At 39.7% G+C, this 24,030-nt stretch overlaps 1 protein-coding gene across 11 annotated transcripts in view; it reads left to right on the top strand.

Moving 5' to 3' along the window:
* The window catches only part of GRIP1 (glutamate receptor interacting protein 1), a 660,679-nt gene that overhangs the window by 476,662 nt on the left and 159,987 nt on the right, over positions 1-24,030 (top strand). For 10 of the 11 annotated variants that reach the window (XM_027593517.2, XM_027593518.2, XM_027593510.2 and 7 more), the window contains one exon: positions 1,385-1,465. The exons of the other annotated variant lie outside the window; for it this stretch is intronic. In XM_027593517.2, coding sequence (XP_027449318.1) covers positions 1,385-1,465 — 81 coding nt within the window. The remainder of the gene's footprint in view (positions 1-1,384; positions 1,466-24,030) is intronic. 11 annotated transcript variants of the gene reach the window in all.

The following is a 24,030-nucleotide window of genomic DNA, read 5'->3' on the forward strand; positions in this document are numbered from 1 at the left end:
TTAATCGTTCCTTTTTGTCATTGCTTATAAAGGCCTTGTTAGTTTTATGAAGAAATCGTGAATCATTTCAACCAGAAGTACATCCTAGAACAGAATCGAGTTCCTCAGTTTTGAAACACAGACCACTGAGTTGGGAGAATTAATGTTTTCAGATGTTAAAGCCTACTTGATGAATTAAATCACTGTAATATTTAATAGTTTACAATGTACAGTATGGTTCTTTTTAATCATTTAATGATTTCCTATTACAACAATAACCACAACAAACCTACCTTACAGTGTGACCAGAAGTACCATTTGGATCATCTAGCTTGACTTGATTTACTAGATAATTATTTTACATTATGTCTACTCAGACCATATACATCTTATTCTTGAAAATGTTGAAGGTTGTCACTCAGACATCTCTTAACCTTATACAAATGCCCCATGCAAACTGAGAAGAATTCTTCCTTTCTTTTTTAACCCTAATATCTGCCATCCTAGATCATTACTCCTGTATTCCAAGCCAGAATAAATCCTTTTCTGTATTTAAATATAAGTCACTTTACTTAGATTTTCATGGATCCATCACCTCTATGATCTTGTCACTTAGTGTTTTGTTCGTTCAGCTTCTTGCCTAATTGTCACAGATATGCTGAGCTTTAGTCCTTCTGTCTTTTCAGTTGTTCTCTTCATGGTTCTGTAGGTTATTTTTATCTCTTTCTCAAAGAGGATGGATCAGTCCATTGCAATATCCGTCTTCTTTTGCCAAACCATCATTCCTTCCCTGTTCCCAACATAGCTTCTCTGGTCTTACTCTAAATGTCCCTGTCCCTCCATTTTGCTCTGGATGCCATTTCTCACTTCCAGGAAGAACCTGCTAGTTCTGTGTGTCTTTATTTTCCTGCAATACTAATGCTCTGTCATCTGCTTGTAATGCTCTCTCATCTGAAATATAACATTTCTTTTCATTTCCTTTGTTCTTCGAGCTGATTATTCTTAGTGCCCACTGAGCCATTTTATTCCTTTTTTCTCTTCCTCTTAGTGATATTCACTGATACTTATTTATAAATGAATCTAGGTGAAAGACAATTTGTACACTATATTTGCATAGTTCTTATCCTTTTATGCCTTCATGTACACTATAGCTTGATCCTGACACACCTAAGAGGTAGATGAGAAAGTATCTCCCTCTTCTATAGGTGAGGAAACGAATGTTCAGAACATTTTAAATGACTTGTCCCACAGCTAAGTCAAGGTTAAGACTCAGATCTCCCGACTCTTTCTCCTATTCCGTACTATATCACCTCTCTCTGGCAGAAGGATTGCAATCCATTAAAAGATCTTCACTGCATTAGAAACTGGATGGAAATTAACCAAACGCTTCATTGTACCTTTGCAGATGAGAGCCCCTACACTAAATCCGCCAGCCAGACAAAGCCGCCTGATGGAGCGTTGGCTGTGAGGAGACAGAGCATCCCAGGTTAGACCAGACTGTTGGATTTTTCAGCTGTTTTACTTTTGAACCCTGTTATTTGGTGATCCTAAATAGTTCCAACTTGGTAATAAAAATCAATGCAGTTTCATAGGGTGTGGACTGCATTCTACACAACTTGTTCAAAGGATATTCGTAACAGCTAGACTTTGGAAAAGCTTGCCAACTTGTGAGAAATCATCTTATGTGCAAATCCTTTGTAAAATAACTTGAAGTTATGTCAGCTCTCACTCATTTGCTTACACTCTTCTCTGTTTCCAGGGGGTGACTTTCACAGCAGCATCTATTTCTTTGCTGAGACATACAAGGCAGAACAAAGGGGTTCGAAATTGCTGTGGCAGAACATACATTTGCTGAATAACAAATTGGTCCTTTCTTCTTAGCTCTTTGAACATGGATTTACTTCCACTGGGCAACTCTTGTAAAATTCTGGGGCTTTGTCTCTTTAGGAAGCTGTGATTAGGATTCTTTAATTCAAGAAGTGATACCTGTTTTTTCAACAAAATATTTTGGACAAATATCTTAAAATGCCTTTACTCCAAAACTTCAATATTTTGAAGTTTTGAGTTTGAGAATGACACAAAAGTTCTAAAGGAGGAAAAAAATTCAAAGTACTATGCAAGCTTGATGTAAACTAGTTAATCCATGGAAAAGCTCTCATGGAAGCAACTGTACTTAAGAGAAGGGTTAAAACCATTAATGCATTTAGACATTTATCAAAAATAATGTCTTTATATATTTTATACAAGTAAATTGAGTACCACTAAACCTTTGCTATGGGATTTTAGAGCATAGTAGTGTAACAATTCAGGAGAAATAAAGCAGTGTTTCCAACATTAAATTGAATGGTTTGGCAAAGTCTGTCAGTGAAAGGGGGATTTTTTCCATTTGAATAAGAGCAATATGAGTCCAGTTTCTGAGCAACCCTGCTAATGATTATTATTTACTTTTATAAGAATGACATGTGGTTATTTTTATTCTTATTCTGAAGGCTTGGATTCATTATGAAAGTTCATGGCTTATAAAGAGGCTGTAAATATGTTATACATCCTTGTTTGTGTGCTTTGAAGATTCTAAAGTAATTTGAATTCTATAATTGGATGGCATCACCCAGTGCCGAGATTTCTTCTATTCTATTCTATAAAACATCATTCTTAATACTAGTCACATTTAGGAAAACTACTGTAGTCAGCTGTGGGCTGTGTTCTCTGCTTTCTCTTTGTCAGCAGTAAGGAAGTACCCAAAGTTTGAAGTTCAAGAATTCCAGTTATCCATCGATTCCTTCCTGGCTTCTCTACATTACCTGGTATGCACTACTCCTCTGCTGGAAAGAGTGAAGAGACTTCCTAATGTCCTTACCACTTTAGTGATATTGAACAAAAGCACTGACTATAATCATGTTTTCTTTTCATGGGTTCTCTAGTGTTACTAAATTATAACACATGTTTGAGGGCTAAACTTTTCCCTGAGATCATTAAGTAGTTTTTTAAGTTACGTGCTAGGTACACAGAAGTTGTTCATCATAATCCTTAGTTCATGACACACAGTGATTCTTCATTACAGAAATTTTTCCTTTGGTCCTCCTTATATCAATTTAATAGAATCAATTTATTTAGAATCACAAACCTTTTTTGTAGGCTTCACAGGTTATTTTCTTAGGGTTTAAACATGGACAAACACCTTTTTGTTCATCTCTAATGAGGTAGCAGCCAAAAGGGTTCCGGGTCTTGAAAATCCTCTTATTAAGAACAGCCCAAGAAAAAAGACTTCACCAGCCAGAGGGCTAAGAAACCAAAGTGGTCAATAGCTGAGTATTACTTACTATATCGGAAGGAGAAAATTAAGGAACTTCTTAGAAACTGCTTCCCGACTGACTTCTAACACTTGAAGTTCTGAACCTTTACTTACTTTACTTTACTGTCTTACTTAAAAGTAACTATTAATTCTTGTTCTGACAAAAAAAGGGGGGGTGTCCTCCTTTGATCTATGGCCAAGAAGTCACTTAAGGAGAGCTCTAACCCAGCATCCAGAAGTCTTGACCCGTCACCTACTGTGTTTACTACCTTTACCCCTACTAAGTCCATGGGAAAGAAATGCACAGAGGAAGAGTCTGGGAAAATGCGCACTCTTTATGAACTGTGGGAGCTTTAGCTGAAAACTCCTGAAATGTTCTCCTGTTGAACTCCATTGGACCACATGGAGCCATAAGAGCAAAATGCAAGTTTGCAGCCTTTGTTCCTTTCTCCTGTGCCCCCCTCCTCAAAGGTGTTTTACCGCCTTGGTAGCAAAGAAGGTTGTGTCTGGAGAAAAATGCAACAAGGAGCTGAAAGAAGGCCTAAACAGGTCTTTCTTGGTTAATCTAGCAGACCATGGATCTTCTTGGTGAAAAGATAACTCTCAGGGCAGATGCAGCCCTACAGCCATTTTGCTGCCCCAGATAGCATAAGCAAACACAAGCAAGCTGGAGCCTTAAAGAAGCTATGGTTTTCCTCACATCTACCCCCAAACTCCACTCCCAACAATCCAACAGTGCTGACTGAATTTGATCATTCGTGTTAGCGCTTTCTCTGATGGAAGGAGTGAGAATGTAGTGGAGGCAGAGTGTAGGGTGGTGGAAGGCATATTAAACTTCTTGATCCAAGTTTTATGAAAGCTTAGTTCTTTGAAACTTATTCTACAAATGTAGACCGGGTGCTTCCTGGAATAAATAGTTATAAATGTACACATTGGCAAGATTTCTCAACATGGGTTCCACTATTTTCATGGCATAACAAGGAGCAACTTGTAATAATTCTGTCACAAAGAGGTAACCTTGAATGTTAACAGAGATATAATTTGCTTTTCATTCATATCAAGATCCACATCCCCTGTCTAAACTCAGAATTACTGCAGCAATTATTTTATACTCACAAGTCAAATGTGTGTCTTTTCTTAAGTGACAATTCTAACTGTAAATGCTTTCATCGTCCTCCTTTACTCTTCTCAAAAAAGGGAATGGATTAAACATCTCCTGGGAGCGAAATACATTTGCTTTGGATAAAGAGGAAATGCATTATTCATATTATTTGGGAATTGGTCATTTTAATCATGTCTCTTATGACACTAAATGTGCAGGAAAAAAGATTCCTTAGCCTTTCATAAAGTTTTGTAAAATTTTAATAATGATGATAGTAAAAAAAAAATGACATGAGTGTCTCTACAACACTGAAGTTTAAATATAGATTAAAGACCTGTTAAGTCTGTTCAAAAATATTGAGGAGCCATATTTTCAATCTCTTTCCTGCCCATTTTTTTAATCAAAGAGAAGATGAGTTCCAAGTACAAAGATATGTTGAAGTAACAGATTCTACCGCACATCTATGTTTATTAAAAAGAATCTCTTGATCTGGTCCCATTTATGTGACAGATTACTGGGGAACTGAAATTTGACCACTTGAAGGGTTTGTCCAAATTATTAGAGGAAATCTCCACTGACTCCTAGTTTAACGCATTTTGCAATAACTTGTTGCATTACCAGCTCAGAGATAGATGAGGGATTTAATTATGTCTGTCTAATAATGAAGGGAAAAGATAGGCTAGTACTGTAGACCTCAAGGCCTAGAGTTCATGTATTATTTATTTGACATGCTTCCTCTTTCCAAGTAGGATAGCTTTCTTTGATTATGCTAGTCTTGACAAAGCTTTCTGGGCAATTCACAAATGCAAGAAGACATCAAGCTTTCACATCTATTGTATTTCCAAACTTTGATGCCCCGGGAAAATTACCGTAACTCTAGCCAGATGAGCTGCAAAAGTTTGTGTGAGATTTTTTTTTTTTTCCTCCTAGAATATAAAAAAAGACACATCAATTTGGCCATAACGGAATGAAGTCTGTATCAGTCATTCTTCCTTCTCACATTTGGATTATTTGCTGGGGGAGTAAAAATATGGAGCTGAGTCTGAAATGTCCATTAGCCCAAGATGTACACACCCAAGCTGTTTAGAATACATCCAGGAAGGGTCAACGCCCATGGAAAAATCAGTCTGGAAAATACTACCAGGCCCTTGGCACCACAGAGAAGCTAGCAACCTTGAATTAAGGAGGAAGGTTCTGCCTTCTCTGTCCAGCATTTCCCTGTCTTTGTTAAGACACAATCTGACGCTACATTGGTCAACATCCTCATTATTACGGCACATAGAGTGTGACATTTACACTAGGATTTTATAGCCGTAAGATTGTTCAGGTGTATGAAGGGCATGTACTCTGGTTTGGGGCCGGTTCTCCCTTCTTCTGTGTGGTTCCACCATTGAGTTCCTTCAAAAAATGAGCGAGTCCTACCGATGGCAAACCAAGGTCGGTGGAATGAAGCACGGATGAAATGTCATACAAAGAAGGCACTGCACAACGTACACGTGTATCAAATCACCACATTGTTCACTTCAAGTATCTTATAGTTTTATCAGTTACATCTCAGTAAAGCTGGGGAAAAAGAGGTAAAGGACCATTATATTTCCAATGTACTCTCAAATGATTTAGAAAAGAAAATTTGATGTTGTGTGTGTGTGTGTGTGTGTGTGTGTGTGTGTGTGAAGGAGTGCTGCATAGTGTTCCAAGAACTTTTATAATTTTCAACTTATTTCAAAGATTAAAAGTCCAAAAAAAAAAAAAAAAAAAAGAATGGAGCTGTGATGCACCCATGCTGCCCAAAGATACTGAGTCAAACTCTGCTATTAGGGAGGGCGAGACCCACGCGGGAAAATAGCAAAAGACAAGCACCTTTGCTACTCAGTCAGGCTGTCCCTGCATCCTCAAAAGCAAGCAGTGGGCCAAGGTCAGGACAAGGGGACTCAGGTCTGGGATGTGCCTTCCCAGAACCCCTCATAATCAGCATTAAGAACACAACACAGCAGTGTTTACCAGCATTCTGATTGTTGAATATTTAAGAAATGAGCAAAACTACATCACATCTTTAGCGAGAAATTTCTCCAGTGCTAAAGCCGAGACTATTGGTAGCTGCATAGACATCTGAGATTCTGTCCCTGCCCCTACCTGTTTGTTCTGTCCATGGTGCTATATCTATCACTCTCTGAAATTAACGCATCAATTTATTGGTTTTTTTTTTTCTTTCTCATTCCCTCCATTGTAAGCTCCTGGAGGGCAGTTACCATCCATGTCTCGTTCCCGAGTGTGTATCCAGTGCATAGAACAGTGCTAGGCAACAGGTCGGTATTCAGTCAGGACGTGTGGAATGAATGAGCAGGTGCAAAGCAACAGGCAGCTTTGCTCTGGGCAGAGGTCATTACCTTATGACTAGTATACTTTCTTACAAAGCAAGTGTTAACAGTCTCTGTTTGCCATGTATTTTCTGACTTGTGGAAGGCTGTGCAGCAGCTGTTCACGTGGGCCTTAAGGCTGCACCAAATATGACATTTCTAAGGAAATCATCTGCTGCCCAAGACTAATGAGTGAAATATAGGTCAGCTAGAACCTAGAGAATTTTAAAGGCCAGAGGTCTCCCTCCAGCCTTATCTGTTTCCATTTGAGCAGAAGATGTCTGTGCAGTCCTAGAACACTGCACAATGTGGAAAATCAGAGCAGAATTTAACAATAAAATCGACAAGATAAGAATGAGTCATTCAAGTGTTCTGCTATAGGAAAAAAGGCTAAAAAATACGTGAAAATAACCAGAGTCTATAAATAGACTGATGCAAGGCAGAACTTATTACTTATTATGGCAGGTGCACATTAAAGATTTCCCCCGGAGAACTGATCCACTTTGCTGTGCGGCTGGTCGTACATACTGAGTTCTCCAATAACACTGGGCAAGACGAGCTGGCTTGATTTGTGTGTTCAGCGCTGCCACGTTCATTAGCAATTCAGAAAAATGACAGTCTATTATGTTTGAACTTTTTTCACACCTTAGTAAACATGGGTGAAATATAATAAAGTGGTACATATACAGCAAACAATTTTTAAACAATAATTCTCCAGCATGACATTTAGGGGGGAATTATTTGTAGTGAATTAGTACTGTGCCTCGATATTTCCCAAGTGGTGGCATTTGGTGAATGTCATGCTCCGGATACACATAGTAATCAGACGGAGTGACTGTGATGGCCAGCCAGCACAGCCTCCCAGCGTCTGAAGACCATTTTACAAGGAGGATCAAGGATATGTGGACAAGAACTATAAGGATAAATCCTCTTCCCTCTGCGACTTTTGCACTGAAGAAAAATTAATTGTCCCAGTTTCCAAGTTAGGGAGACCTTCAATCAGGGTTTTTAAATCAAGTGACTTTAGAGAATTAGGCTGGGCGAAAGTTGTATTGATTGGCTCCAGGGAAAATGAAGAACCATCTTACACAATTTACTGTAGAATAGAGCAGTTGGGCCCATCAGTATTCTCTTTTGTGTGTGTGTGTGCAAAAAAAAAATTATTATTATTAACATATAACGTATTATTTGTTTCAGGGGTACGGGTCTGTGATTCATCAGTCTTACGCAATTCACAGCGCTCACCGTAGCACATACCGTCCCCAATGTCCATCACCCGGCCACCCCATCCCTCCCACCCCCCGCCACTCCAGCAACCCTCAATATTCTCTTATTACATGACTTGGAAGAGCTTCCCCAGTTTCTGTCACTCACACGTCATCCTCATAATGTTGGCCATGTATGTGTGTTCTACCTATACTATAATTAACGTGGTTTTCACTAAATTTACATTGATTCGCTTTTTTCTTTGCTTTAGCCAAACCTTTGTTGTCTGTGCTTTGATATACTAATTCTATTTTCTAACATAAATTTTAAAAATTTCTAACCCTGAAATTTTTTTAAAGGCTATGTGTCCTCTCAAATACATCCGTTAATGTTTATATACACCATACTTCAGGAGGCACTGGCTTGGAATGAGATCTTCTCAAAAGAAATGACTTCAAGAATTCCAGTGCTGTGTCCTTTGTTCGTATTTTGCTAAGTAGTTGTAGATTCGTAGTGCAGACATGGGTCATTTGAATGGGAGTAGAAGGCATTTAGGGCTTTTGCTATAAATTGAGAAAGAAATACTGAAAAAGAAAGAGGAGGTTGAACAATATTAATCCAGAGCTTAGGGTTAGACAAGAATGCATTGATCATAAGAGTAACCTAATCTAGGGGCGCCTGGGTGGCTCAGTCGTTAAGCGTCTGCCTTCGGCTCAGGTCATGATCCCAGGGTCCTGGGATCGAGCCCCGCATCGGGCTCCCTGCTCGGCGGGAAGCCTGCTTCTCCCTCTACCACTCCCCCTGGTTGTGTTCCCTCTCTCGCTGTGTCTTTCTCTGTCAAATAAATAAATAAAACCTTAAAAAAAAAAAAAAGAAAGAAATTAAAAAAAAAAAGAGTAACCTAATCTAGAAAGAAAAAGTGAGGGAAGCTATAATAATTATAAAAATACTAATTGCCATTCATTTCATGCTATGCTTCAAGTACTGGACTAACCAGGTTGATAATATTGTTTTTTTCTTCCTTAAAACTCGTTCAGGAAGTAAGTTTGCTTTATTCTTCTCTAACAGATGAGCAAACTTAAGTTTGGGGAGCTGAAATAACTTGCCCACAGTCACAGAGCCTGGAAAATAGTGGACCTTGGGCAAACCCTAGATAAAAATCAAGTTCAACCAGAATCCTGAGCAGTGCATAAAAGGAGAAGGCGGTGGAGACAGTCCTTAATGAGTAAGAGGTGTAAAGACTTTGACTTCTACCGACCATCTGAACCTGTGCTCAGAAGTATACAGAAAATGTAGGGAATCCATCTCAGTCATAACTGACTGGCGCCCTTCACTGGGGCAGGTCAGTGAGTGAAGGCTGAAGTCAGGGGGATTATACCATGATTTCTCTAAGTAACAAAGGCCTAGGAAAAGCTGAGGAGGAAAACTGGCCATGCTTCAGGCTGTGCTATAATTTCTTCTATACATTTGTGATTTTCAGGGCTTCCATTTCAAAGGAAAAAATTAAAATTGGCCAAGCAGACTTGTAAATACTTGTTCTTAAACTGGTAACACCATAATTCTATACTTCATATTTCCCTTTAAAAACCTTGCAGAGCTTTAGAATAACATTGAATAAATGGAATCAGTCACTTTGTTCTGTGGCAGAGCATTTAACCTTGCAAAGAGGCTTCTAAAATCAGTTCATATATATCCCCCATTATCAGATTAAATGAGTAAAGACTGACTCCAGGCAATGTATACTCTTTCTCTCTCTCTCTCTCTCTCTCTCTCTATATATATATATATATATATAAAATCTTTCTATTTATATATATACACACACATATATATATAAAATTAAACATTTTTAAAATTAAACATTCTTATACATTCCTAAAGCCTATTACTGATTTAGATGTTGAACTGATGTTACAAGATTTCTGCGTCGTAATTGGGAGAAAATACTTTACAGCACCTGCCAAATCTCTTTTTCTTTTTAGGAGTTTGATTGCACCTCTGGTGCTTTCCTGTTTTCTGCATAGAATGTAAACTGTTTGCACATCGATTCCATGCCTTCTACCCTTGCATACTTGGCTGCATTGCTTTTATTTTTTCTCCAGCCAAGCTTTTATTGCTCCCTAAATCCATTATAATTAACATGATCTCTCATTTTTTTATTCTGAGTTTTTAGCAAAACTGACCCTTATACAGTCATTCAACATTTAATTATGCAACAATTTCTTGGGCACCTATTATGTGCCTATTACTATTCCAGGCACTAGGAATATCCTACAAGCCTCTGTCTTCCTGGAATTGGCCTGCTAGTGGAGGAGACATATACATTCAACAAGTGCCTAACATAAGGTCAGACTTGCTAAGTACAATAATGTGGAATAAACTAGTATAAGGGGTAGAAAGTAGTGGGTGCAGAAAGACAGGGGCTCTGGGTTTGCAAGGAAAGTCAAGAATGGCCTCTGGGAGGAAATAGCATTTGAGGGAGCCTAAAATGAGGGGTAAACCATATAATGTTCTGGAGGAAGTGGAGTATAGACCAAAAGAATAGCAAGTGCAAAGGCCCTGAGGTCAGAACAAGTTTGGCTTGTTAAATAAACTTAGAGAAGGCCAGCATGGCCAGAAAGAGAGAAGCAAGACTGAGAGTGATAGTAAATGAGGTCAGGGGATGCCTAGCTGATTCAGTCAGTAGAGAATGCAACTCTTGATCTCAAAGTTGTAGGTTTGAGCCCCACATTGTAGATATTACTTAAAAGTGTAAAGATTATTTAAAAATAAAATCAGAAAGAAAGAAAGGGGTGGAGGGAGAGGGGGAGGGAGGGAGGGAGGAAGGAAGGAAGGGAGGGAGGAAGGAAGGGAGGGAAGAAGGAAGAAATGAGATTGGGGGGAGAGAGAGACAAAGGTGGTTCTGTAGAGCTTATAGCCAAGGTAAGAGTTTGGAATTTATTCTGAGTGTTACCCAAAGCCACTGCCAGGGTTGAACAGTTGAGGTTTGATACAATTTTCTTTTTAAAATCTCTCTGGCGTCTATATGGAAAATAGACTGAAGGAGACAAGGGTGGAAACAGGAAGATCAGTTGCCATTGCAGAATTTCAGACAAGAAATGGTGGTAAGTTGGGATGCCTGGCTGGCTCAGTCAGTTAAGCATCTGCCTGCGGCTCGGGTCCTGGGATCAAGTCCTGAGTCAGACTCCTTGCTCATTGGGGAACTTGCTTCTCCCTCTACCTGCCATTCCTCCTGCTTGTGTTCTCTCTCTCTCTCTCTCTCTAACACACACACGCGCGCGCACACACACACACACACACACAAATAAATAAATAAAATCTTTACAAAAGAGAGAGAGAAAAGAAATGGTGGTGAGTCAGGCTAGGATAATGAAGGTGCTGGTGGTGAAAAACGGTCAAATTTTGAATAAAGACCTCCAAGATCCTACTAAAAAATGAGATGTGGAATGTAAGAAGAAAAGAGGCGTTTAGGATGAGTCCATGGTTTTTGCTCTTCACTGGATAAACGGAGGTGCCATTTACTGAGATAGCCACTGAAGAAGGCCTAGATCCGCGGTAGAGGGAGTAGGGAACTCAAAGGAGAAGCCAGTGGAGATACAAATTTTGGAGTCAGCAGCCATATGTACACCTCTGGGGATGAGTGAGATTGTTTGGGCATGTGGATAGATTCAGATGGGGTCCAAGGCCTGAGGCTGGAGCACACCAGCCCTCAGAGGTCAGCAGTGAAGGACGCTTCGACAGGAGACATGAGCAAAACAGACGCAGTAGGAGAACCGGGAGAATGTACTATCCTGGAATCCAGGCTAAGAATCACATGTCACTGAGGAGGGGGAAAGAATTTGGGTCAAATATTGATGATAAAATGAATAAGGTGAGGGCTGAGAATAAACCATAAGATTCCCTAAGAAGGGAATTCTTAGTGACTCTGACTAGTCTCAATCACACGGTATGAGCAAAAGCCTGATCTGAGTGGGTTGAGGTGAGAAAAGGACTTAAGTAACAGAGGCAGAGAAGGGAGACAATTTTTTCAACCTCTCAAAAAAAAAAAACTACCAAGAGGAGTAGAAATATGGGACAGTTGTTGGAGAGGACATGTGATCCTGGGAATGAGGGACTCTTTTTTAAAAAAAAAAAAAAAATATGTAAGTTGACTAACATAATATGATAAAAAAATAATAATAGAAGAGAGGTAACTGCGTTTGTGTACTCATATGGTTGACCCAGTGGAGTGGAAGAAATTGACACAGGAGGAAGAGGGGCGATAAAAGCACACAAAGTCTTTGAAGAGGCTAGAGGGAGACTATCCAGCATTCAGTGGATGTGTCAGCAGGAGGCAAGGCAAGCAGTCCAAGGTATAAAGGCAAGCAGGTGGTAGATTACCTGCTGAGAGGATGTGTGATGCTCTTCTCTCTCTCTCTCAGTGTGTGTGCATGTGTGTGTCCTCTTCTGAGTACTATTTTCTTAGTGAAATAGGAGGTGAGATCATTGCAGAGGATAAGGTGGTGAAGGGAATGGTATAGGCCAGTAGAGAGAGGAGATGTCACTTCAAAGGCTGGGAGAGTGGATTTCCTAGGGCAACTTCCAAGGATTAGCATGCAACCCTGTAGATCTCTAACTAAATAGAACCCTCTTCTCTCTTACAAACCCTACCTCTTCAGATCAAAAAAGGATAAAATGAACTTACCCATCTAATGCTGATACCCCATGTTGCTGCTTTCTATTCCATTTCCCCTGGGAGCTCTCCTCCAACTTCTCCCTCCTGTGGTCATTTCTTTTTATGAATACCCAGAATGTTATGTGTCTTTATTAAACTTGTGGGCAGTTTAGATCATCCTGTTTCAGGCTGCTCTGCAATTACTTTCCTGGATTCTAGACTTATCTCTAATTTGAGATTAGAGTCCCATAAATTCAAGAAAGTATGTCTTTATTAAAATTTCCCCCCACAAAGTTTTGCCTAGCAGGGTTCATAGCTCAGTGAAGTCCATGTCGGTTGTGTTAAAGACCACTTTCATCACTTACCTTAGGATCTGATCACTATTATACATGCAACATTATAAGATAATGGGATGGAATGATGAGTACAACTCATAATACTCTTACTCTTTCTCTAATAAACACTTAAACCTACCACACTCACTTGCGTGTGCACACGCATGCACACACACGGCACCTTTTTTTCTGTTTTCCTCTTTCAATATGGGAAACTCCACGTCTAACTTCTTCTGCTTCAATATTTTTAGAGACAGGAAACTTACTACCTTACAAGGTAGCCCCTGCTTTTTTTTATATCTCTACTTGTTAGGAACTATTCTTCGTGCCAATGGATTGAAGTTTCCCACCTTATACCTCTACACATTGGATCTTCTAATTCTCCTGAATTTCCCCAAAGTAAGTTTTCCAAGTACTTTCATGCAGTGATCATCTCTTCCCCGAGTTGTTGTTCAACCAGGTAAAGCATGTCCGTTCCTTCAACCCTGCCTTCTGTGACATGTTTTCCACACCCTGGTAGTCTTTCTCAAGCTTGTTAATGCTCTTTACCGTGTGGCAGCTCTCTTCTCTAGCTGAAGAGAACACAGTGAGAAAGCCATTTCCTTCCCTGACCTGGATGCTGTCTACTGGATTAATGCAGCTTTAGACTGTATTTTTAAATGAAATAGTGACACTGGTTTATACTCAACTGGGGCTCCATGGGTCTTGTTCTCATGAACTGTTCCTAAGAGTTGGCCTTTGTCCCTGGAGCAGCAGTGCTCTGTGTACTGCTGGGCAACACAGGACCCTTTGTTCAGTTGTCTGCACATTTACTTCGGGTGTACCCCGCTAGCAAAATCTGTGAAGAGGAGGGAAGGGTACTAACAATTGTTGGGCATCTATCATGCACCAGTCTTATTTATCCAAAAGAGATAGTTAATTATCTCAATTTTACAGGGGAAGACATGAAGGCTTACAGAGGCTTGAGTGACTTGCCCAAGTTTGTGCAACAACAAAGTTGGCATTTGAGTTTAGAATCACCTTAATCCAGAGCTCCTTATCTTTCAGCTACACACTCAGCTCTCAAATGATTCAGCTTATCTTTGCAACATGGTAAAAATAGTCTCTATTCCTGCTCATCCCATATATTTACCACTCTTCTTAGCAGTGAATTCACCACAGATTTGATAAGCATCTAACAGTGTTAAGAATTTGGGGCATAAGCAGTACCAAGGACTGAACTCTGAAGCACCCCACCGGGACCCTTGACCCTCCCCCCATGAACACTGATTTGCAGGCTTTGGTTATCATCCTCAGTGAGGTTTAAAACCACAGGCTTTGAGATCACAGTACTCTGTTTGGTCCACAGGTTATCATGAGAGCTCTTTCTCAAAGCCCACTGAAAGACTCAAGTGTGTATTTACATTATATTGTTTTTATATACAATGTTGATTTGTATGCTTTATTCCTCAGTGGTGTAATAATCCTTTCTAAAATTTTGCCAGGACATGCCCTTAATCCTAGAGATCTATGATTTCCAGAGCCCTTCATTGTAAAAATTGAGATGCTCACTTTTTCCTAGTCTTTTGGCATAGCTTTCATTTTTATCTTCATTTCAGGTTCACATCTGTACATTCTTTTAATGCTGGGGGAGGTAATTTATCTGACTCTAGAAAGCTCCTTAAAATAGATTTTAAACAGCCAAGGAATTGTTCTAATATCACTTTACCTACTTTCAGCATAAGTTTTCTCATACATTAATTTTGAATTCTATCTTTTCTAGTTTAAGATCATTCTCCTTAGAAGCCACTAGAGATGTGCATCATTAGAATTGAGTAGTCCAGCATTTCACCGTGCTAAAAGTAACATTAGCCCAGCTTCTACCAGCAGTAGACTTCTTCCCCATGTTCTTCTTCTGGCCTAGAGAACTTGAAAAAATTCTTCTCGTTGTCCTTAACACCTCCTATAGTTGAAAAAATTGTCCGTATTCTAATAAAGCCTATCCAAGAACTATTCTTTCTAGAAGCCCACATGAAGGTGGGAGTATTTATGGTGGCAGGAACTCATCCTCTGCTCTCAGGAGCAAGAGATAAAGGGAAGAAAACATTAGGAGTTTGCAAAGAAATGAAATGGCAAATATTTAAATTATATCAAGGATACAGGAAAATAAGAACATATATTGTTGGTAGGAATATAAATTTCTTAGAAGACACATTGGTAGCATCAATCAAAATGTTTAAAAATATAGCCACTTTTCCCAACATTTCTGGGAATATATCCTATAGCGGTCCTCATCCTTGTGCACAAATACGTAACCGTAAGTTGCCTACTTATAAGACGCGGTAGTTTTTGAGAATCATCCCCATTCTATAAACAAATGCTTTGAAAAAAATATAAGGAGCCTCCCAACAACCACTGTCACCATCACTTGCTGCTTTTGAGATAGAGCATTATTAGCTTTGGAGGAGGGTGGCTCTGGGGATAGGAAGAGACCTCTCCCAACTCTGGTGCCTCACTGTTGGAAAGTGGGAACTGAGAGGGCTTGCAGTCAGCCATGAGGGGACCGGTGGGGTGTGGTTGAAAACGGGCAGGACTGGAAACAAAATGTGCCAGCAAATCCATATATACAGAGATGTTCGTTGAAGCATTGCTTATTAGTGAAGTAGCAGAAACAACCTGAAGTATCTATGAAACGAGGAATGATCCCCCAAGTCATTCTAAGAAAGACTACAAAACTTCTAAAAAGTATGAAGTAGACCTATAGGCCATGTCATGAAAAGATCTCCAAGACATAGGCGTTATATTGAAAACAGCAAGTTATCATTGAGTTGTTTGATCCAATTTAGGTTAAATGTTAGTGTCTGAAAAGAGAATGGAAGCTTAGACACAAATTTTGACAGTGGCTTCCTCTGAGATGAGAGGAGGAATAGAGGGAGAGTGTGGAAGGGCACCCTCAACTCAGGCTTCGCTCATACACTTATGTATATTGCACCTTATGCTAAAGTGGGTAATTTTTTTAAGTACTATAATGACAAGGAGGAAAATTAGTGGATTAGAGCTACCTGGCAGAACCGTACCTCGGTACGCATACCAGACCCAACCCTACAGATGGAGACGAGAAGGAGGCATCTCTGCCAGCTGACACTGCAGAGTCAACAACCTTATAATACTTCTACATGTGTCAGGAAGGTGATCTGCAAGGGAGAACAACACAAAGGTGAGGTTGCCACCATTCATATAAGTAGGAGAAAATAGAAGATTTGAAACAAAAACGATCAGTGGTTTCAAATATTTTAAGTCATATAGAAAAGGGGGGCAATGTGTTCTCCACGATCCCAGAGGTATAACTGGAACTTGTATGTCAGAGGTCACCAACCAGCATTGTAGATTGTAGATTCAGACACTAACATTTAACCTAAATTGGATCAAACAACTCCCATTAGCTCAGGGAAGCCTCTAGATGCATATCTCTGGCCAGCAAATACCATGAGACAGTGACTGTTGCTCTTCACTCTATTGCATGCCCACACCTCACCCTACGGATCAGGTGGCACACAGCCTGTTTCATTCGTTTATTACCTCTAATTAGTACCTGCATTTGGATTTTTGACCCCTGCTATAAGGGTAAGCTGCAGGAAGTCGGATTTGGAAGCAACTTATGGTAGAACTTTGTAAGAAGTACAGAAAGGCGGTATACCTCACTGGTTAGGAACACAGGCTCTAGAGTTCGCCTGCCCTGTTGGAATTCCAGCCCTGCCACCTACTGCTGTGGGGACTTTGGCTGGTTGCTTAAGTGTCATGCTTTGCGTATCAATTTTCCCATTGTGTGAAATGGGAGCGTAATGAAGTCTAAAGAAGTTAATGCATAGAGAGCGTCTATATTGGTTTTCTATTGCAGTGTAACAATATTACCACAGATTTTAACAGCTTAAAAATTTCTGTGGATCAGTAATCTAGGCACAGCTCCTCTGGTCTTCTTTTTAGGGTCTCACAAAGCTGCAATCAAGGTGTCAGCCAGGGCTGCAGTCTCATAAGACTTGACTGGGGAAGGATCTGCCTCCAAGTTCACACAGATTATTGGCTTGAATTCAGTTCAGAGTTTCAGTTTCTTGCTGGCTGTCAGCCAGATGCTGCCTTCAACCCCAACAGGGTTGCCTGCTTCCTTAACCCCAGCACGGTTGCCTGCTTCCCTCAAAGCCCACAAGGGCGGGAAAGTCTCCAGCAAGATGAGCACTCCAGCCGTGTGTGCAAAATCACGTACATGTTATCACATACATCCCGGTACCTTTGCCATATTCTGTTGGTTAGATACAAGTCATACGTCGCACCCACATTCAAGGAAAGGAGCAACACAAGGGCTCGTGATCAGGAGGAGTTAGGGATCATAGAGGACCACACGAGAGTCTGTCTGCCACAGCATACTGAGTCAGTCTTAGTCCATATAAGGTGTTTAATAAATGTAGTTATTACTCATTGAAACTGTCTGAAGAAGACATAGGTAGCTTTCTGAGAATATTAGTTTCTCACACTGGGTATTCAGACAGGTGCTGGATGGTGTTTATAGGCATGTAGTGAAGAAAACCAAATGAAAGTGGGTCTTGAACTTTAAGGTCATCTGTAATATAATTCAGTCACCAGACAAGGTAAAGAACTGCCCTCCTCCTTCAAAGCCTCCTCCAGCATCTTCCTGGGTTCACTGCTGCTTTTCTTCTGGCATGCCATCTTTTTCATTTTCACCTGACTTCATCTGTAAAAAAAAAAAAGGAGGGGGGAGACAACAGCATCCTATATAATTTTCTCTGGGAATTCTGAGTAGCTTTGGTCCCTCTTCTATAATCAAGCTTTGGGGATGGGGTGGGGAGGGTAGAAAGAAATATATTTTACCTTTACTAAGATTTGTAGAATCCCAAGCCCGATTTTCAGCTTCTCTCAAAACTCTAAGCAGATTTGTGTACCTATACTGCACAATAAAGGCCATATAACATTACTGGGTGTTTCCCAGAAGAGGGAGAGATGATAGATTGGATTTCTGGGTTCTCTCTAGATCTTGCAGCTGACAAGGGTTTTTACCTGTCTGATTCATTCCCCAGCTCAATCACATGCCTCGGCTGTTTGTAGAGAAGGCTTGGTAAACATGAACTTCTGTGTGGTAGCCCAGCTTTGGAAGGGAAAGAATAAAGCAATTCCATTGTGGTAGCACAGAATTCAGAAATGTGTTTTTTATGCCTGAGAAGTTACTGATTTAAGGCATATCTAGCCTTGGATGTTGATTTCATTAGTGCATCTACCAGCCCTATTTCTGCACCTAGCCTCTGAAAAAATAGCGTAACCGAAGAACCTGTATGTGCCACACATGCAAAGATCAAAATACACCCCGAGTTGTGCCCACACTGACTCCTGACCCTGTTGCGCTGGGGAGAGTAGATGGGAATGACTGAGGCATTCCACAGCCATGCTAGTAACTAAATATTAGAAATATAATAACCATAAAGCATCCCTGTTATTTCCTTAATTTAAGCAATTTCCCAGGAGAGTGTTGAGGTGTTAATTGCTTCTGCACTTCTTTAGTTGACAGATACGTCCTTTTTCACCTGGGTAAGAGAAGCAATTATTGTAATGCTCTCCTGGGCTTGGTGAGATATTCTTTAATGGATTTTAAAGGCATTGGTAGGGCATCGTGCTTTTAAAAAGAAACTGTCCTTTGCTCTGTTCATACTTGATAACATGGGTGGGTATTGTATTCAGACCACATGATGAACCTATTAAAGGAACGTATGTAATGGGGGGGGGGAAGAGAATAGTGATTTTTTTTCTAGGAAAAAATGCAGATTTCAGATATGAGAAAGGTATGTTTGTATGTGTATATATATATCACTGAGTTGAATAAAAATTAAAACAATAGAAAAAGAGTAAGCCTTTTTTTTTAGATACTCAGCAGGGCATATTTCTCATGAATTTCAACACAAAGTTATTATTTTCTGGAACTGGTGTGGCCTTCCAAATAAGGATTTGACAGGTCACTAACTTAATACAAATCAGTAAATACTCTTTTTATCTGCTGTGTGAAAGTGACTTTCACAGTCCATTTGAACCACAATTTGTTTTAATGTTTCAAATTTACATCCAAGAAGAAAAAGAAAAATAGTCTTAGAATTTTTTATTAGAATTTGGAACTTTTTTTTTAATAGTTTTTTTTTAAGATTTTATTTGTTTGACAGAGAGAGACACAGCGAGAGAGGGAACACAAGCAGGGGTAGTGGGAGAGGGAGAAGCAGGCTTCCCCGCGGAGCAGGGAGCCCGATGCGGGGCTCCATCCCAGGACCCTGGGACCATGACCTGAGCTGAAGGCAGACGCTCAATGACTGAGCCCCCCAGGCGCCCCATGGAACTTTTTTTTTTTTGATAAGTGTCACTTGGGCAACTTGTCAAGCCAAGAGAGCCCAAGTGAAGCAAAATGATGTACTGGAAAGAAGGTTGAATTTAGGATTAGAGTACCTGGTTTTAAGTTCTAGCAAATGATTTGCCTGCTATGGTGTCCTTAGGCAAGTCATCTAACTTTGGAAACCTTCAGTGTTTTCATCCTTAAGATCCTGGGTTTCCATGAGAATCAAATGAGAAAATGCACGTGCCTCTCTTAAAGAGGCTCTATTCAGATGTAAGGTGGGGTCACCAGAGGAAGATCTAGGCTTTGCGGCACCTGAAGCTTTTACAATTGTGGGGCAGGCAGCTCTTTAAGAAAAAGAACTCAAAAATATCTTTTTCAAATTTTACAAAACCATGTGACCATGTGAACATAATGAACCAGTTGCAAATATTTTTCAAGCAGTTGTCTCATAATTAGCCCCGAACTAGAACCCTTACCCTTTGCTTCACTAATTATTACTAATCATATTTGTTATGACTTTTAATTGTTTAGGACCTGTATTTCTTACTAGAATATAAATTCTTTGAGGGTGGGGGCTAAGTCTATCTTGTTTATTGCTAGATAGCAAAGTGCTGAGCATTTAGCACATTATCAATAACTATTCAATGGAAAGATGGAGGGAGGGAGAGAGGGAGGGACAGAAAGGACTGAAACATTTCATATTCAGAGTGAAACTACAAAATAGTTGGATAAGATTGTGTTCTCTACGCTGATGGAAGTACTAATACAGAGGACTGAACAGAGAAGAAATCGCAGTGACTCCGGTTTGTCTGTTCATTCCCTGCTGCTCACCCTAAAGGGAAACTTTTACTCTGGGACAAGAATATAGTTTTTTCCCATGTGGAGCGGAAGAAAAGAGTCGGACCAGGAGAGGGGCTAGGAGAGAAGTCTCCTGTCCTTGTCAGGGGGGAGGAAGTCAAAGGTAGGCTATGGGAGCTGTCCTTGATGTGGGCAGCACAGCCTCCTCCTGTTCTAAATTCCAGTGAGGTCTCAAGAGGTTTCCAATAAAACTCAAATTCACTGCACACTGCTGCGCAGCTTCTCTGTGGAGAGTTGACATGGTTCCCTTGACGCCTTGCCTCTTGGTTGTCTGCAATGAGTACACTATTAGTTTTCCATCTGTTCCTTTATTTGTGAAACGCAGGTCTCGTAAAACAAGAGAAAGTCAAATAAATGCCTATGACATCTCTCACAACATGAGAGGGACTAGTTCACTGGCTTACTGTTACTCTGGTGGCTTGGAGTCAGCCTGGGGATGGCTTTATTGTTCAGCTCTTTCCGCGGTAGCATTTCTGCCTGGGGATGGCTTTATTGTTCAGCTCTTTCCGCGGTAGCATTTCTGCCTGGGGATGGCTTTATTGTTCAGCTCTTTTCTTGGTAGCATTTCATTACATTCTTGTGTCCATTGTTTAGCCATTACTTTATGATGAGTCTGAACATTTATAGCATTCAGCCATATGAGGATTCAGTTTTCATGTACCCAAAACAGGTACAAAATTCTGCATAACAAACTAATTTTCAAATTTCGGTTTCCTAATCTATAAAATGGGAGTGTTATCCTCTTCACAGAGTTATTCTAAAGGTTAAATACGATCGTGGATGTGAGAACATTTTGAAAAGTATTAACTGCTCTAAAAAGGATGAATAATCTTAAAAGGTATCAGAGTATATCCTTATTTTAATTTCTCTATTCAGTCAGGCCGTCTACCTCCATGACGGACTCATGGGTACTTAGATATCCATGGAAGGAGGAAGCCAAGCAAGCAGAGCTCTCAGTCCACTTTGCCCTGATTATTTAAGAAGTCTGATTTCTTATTGGAGTTTATCATCCACCCATTTCCTTTTCATGCGAATAAGACCCCAAGCATTGTTCTTCCAGTTATCTTTGAAGAAGCAATGGTGCCTGAGCAGCAGTTAGCCCTCCATCCTGGGAACTAGCTAAACTGCTTAACCCCCTGATGACTAGCGTCACCTGACATCTGTCTGTCCCAGTGTCTTGCTTCCCTCCCAGAGTGCTTCTTTCTTCTCACCCCTCAGCTGAACAAGACCTCTCTCTCATCCCTTTTGTTCAACTGGACTCCCAGACCAGAACATCGGATCATTCTAATCCAATCCAACACAGTAGCTCTGGCTTTTTATATCTAAATAGTTCTTCAACTTCAGACACTGGCCAAAAGGATATCCAGAAAGACATGCAAAAACCCAACAATATCCCATTAATCCGTCGAGCAATTGTTGATACCTCTATTTCTCCAATTATAAGATGGAAATGATAGTAATACCACAAGTAAATCACTTAAAGGATGAACTTAAACCTCTAACTACACATCTATAGGCTGCAGGAGACTTTCCCAGGACCACAGGTTGGACTGTTACTCTTCAGGCTCCCAGGCCATGCTGTGGACCAAACACACTTAATTGAAATTATTAGTATAAACATCTGTCCCTTAGACATGTAGAATGTGAGCTGCAAAAGGTAGAGGCAGTGATTATTGGTCGTTGAAATGCTAGAGCTCAAAAATATTTTTGAACCAAAATGGTCCACAGGTAGCTGTAAGAATGCAGTTAACTTCTCTAGGAAACCATTGAAGATCAAAATAATTTCAAAATTAGCTGTGCCAATTGTTTAAGATTAACTTGTAGACTCTAGTTTTCAATTATGTCAACAACTTTGAAAATGTGATTATAACCACCTACAAGTGAAAAGTCACAGATGGAGAGTTTTCCCAAAGAAAATTTGTCTGGGGCTCTTAAGACAAGTGTAATCACTGGATTCTCTGCATAGTGCCTTTTGCTGGTCCTTATGGATTCTTAGATATAAATATCTACCACACAGGCCATCCTGCTCAGGAAGAGGGGAGGTTTCACTGAGGTGAGTCACTTCCTGTTTCTGATATCTTGGATATGGTTTCATTTTGGTTATTAAATGACTACATAGGAACATATGAATGATAGGTTTGGGCGTTACTTGCTATTTCATGACCCCTATCTGATATGTGCACAGATTATAAAATATCAACCTAGCAGCAGATGTTCTTTGATTTTCACATTGCTCTAATCTGATGTGACTTAAGATCCTCATGGTTTTTTAAGTACAGGGATCTAGTCAAGAGTGCCCATGAATTCCCCTGAAATTATATACGGAAAATTCTCTGGGGAGGGAACCCTTGGCTATCATTAGATTCTCAAAGGAATATATGACTCAACAAATGGTGAAATACCACTGCTAATTGTTTTGTCTTCTATTCATAACAATCAAAAACAGTAGAAGATTGGTAATCTGCATACCTGGAATATTTTAAGATCCTAATAATAATAATAATAATAATAATAATAATACTATGACTAACATTTATATTGAGCACTTAGTATGTGGCAGGTACTATAATAAATACAATAATAATGAATATATATTAATGTAATAAATATATATTACACCATGTGCCACAATATGTGGCATATTGTGCTATATGTGGCAACATGTGCTATAATAAATATAATAATAACTAACACATATTAATATAATAAATATATATTATACCATGTGCCACATACTATATATGTGGCAGGTACCAAAATAAGGTAATTTAATAAATTCCTTACAAGAATTTTATCACTTAATTTTCATAACACACTGAGTAGGTACTCCTATTACCCCTACTTTAGAGATAAGGAAACTAAGACCCAGAAAAATTAAATAATTTGTTAATAAGTTGTGACGCTGGAAAACTTAATACCAAATTTTGACAATTAAATCATTGTTTTTGCCCACAGTGAATATCATACTCAATGGGGAAAAACTGAGAGCCTTTCCCCCAAGGTCAGGAACATGGCAGGGATGTCCACTATCACCACTGCTATTCAACATAGTATTAGAAATCCTAGCCTCAGCAATCAGACAACAAAAAGACGTAAAAGGCATCCGAATCAGCAAAGAAGTCAAACTCTCACTCTTCGCAGATGATATGATACTTTATGTGGAAAACCCAAAAGACTCCACCCCAAAACTGCTAGAACTCATACAGGAATTCAGTGAAGTAGCAGGATATAAAATCAATGCACAGAAATCGGTCGCATTTCTGTATACCAACAACAAGACAGAAGAAAGAGAAATTAAGGAGTCGATCCCATTTACAATTGCACCCAAAACCATAAGATACGTAGGAATAAATCTAACCAAAGAGGCAAAGAATCTGTACTCAGAAAACTATAGAAGATTCATGAAAGAAATTGAGGAAGAGACAAAGAAATGGAAAAACGTTCCATGGTGCTCATGGATTGGAAGAACAAATATTGTGAAAATGTCTATGCTACCTAGAGCAATCTACACATTTAATGCAATCCCTATCAAAATACCATCCACTTTTTTCAAAGAAATGAAACAATGGAACAAATAATCCTAGAATTTGTATGGAACCAGAAAAGACCCCAAATAGCCAGAGGAATGTTGAAAAAGAAAAGCAAAGCTGGTGGTATCACAATTCCAGACTTCAAGCTCTATTACAAAGCTGTCATCATCAAGACAGTGTGATACTGGCACAAAAACAGACACATAGATCAATGGAACAGAAGAGAGAGCCCAGAAATGCAACCTCAACTCTATGGACAACTAATCTTCGACAAAGCAGGAAAGAATGTCCAGTGGAAAAATGACCATCTCTTCAACAAATGGTGTTGAGAAAATTGGACAGCCACATGCAGA

The sequence above is a fragment of the Zalophus californianus genome, chromosome 9, assembly GCF_009762305.2.
Source record: "Zalophus californianus isolate mZalCal1 chromosome 9, mZalCal1.pri.v2, whole genome shotgun sequence".
Classification (NCBI taxonomy): Eukaryota; Metazoa; Chordata; class Mammalia; order Carnivora; family Otariidae; genus Zalophus; species Zalophus californianus.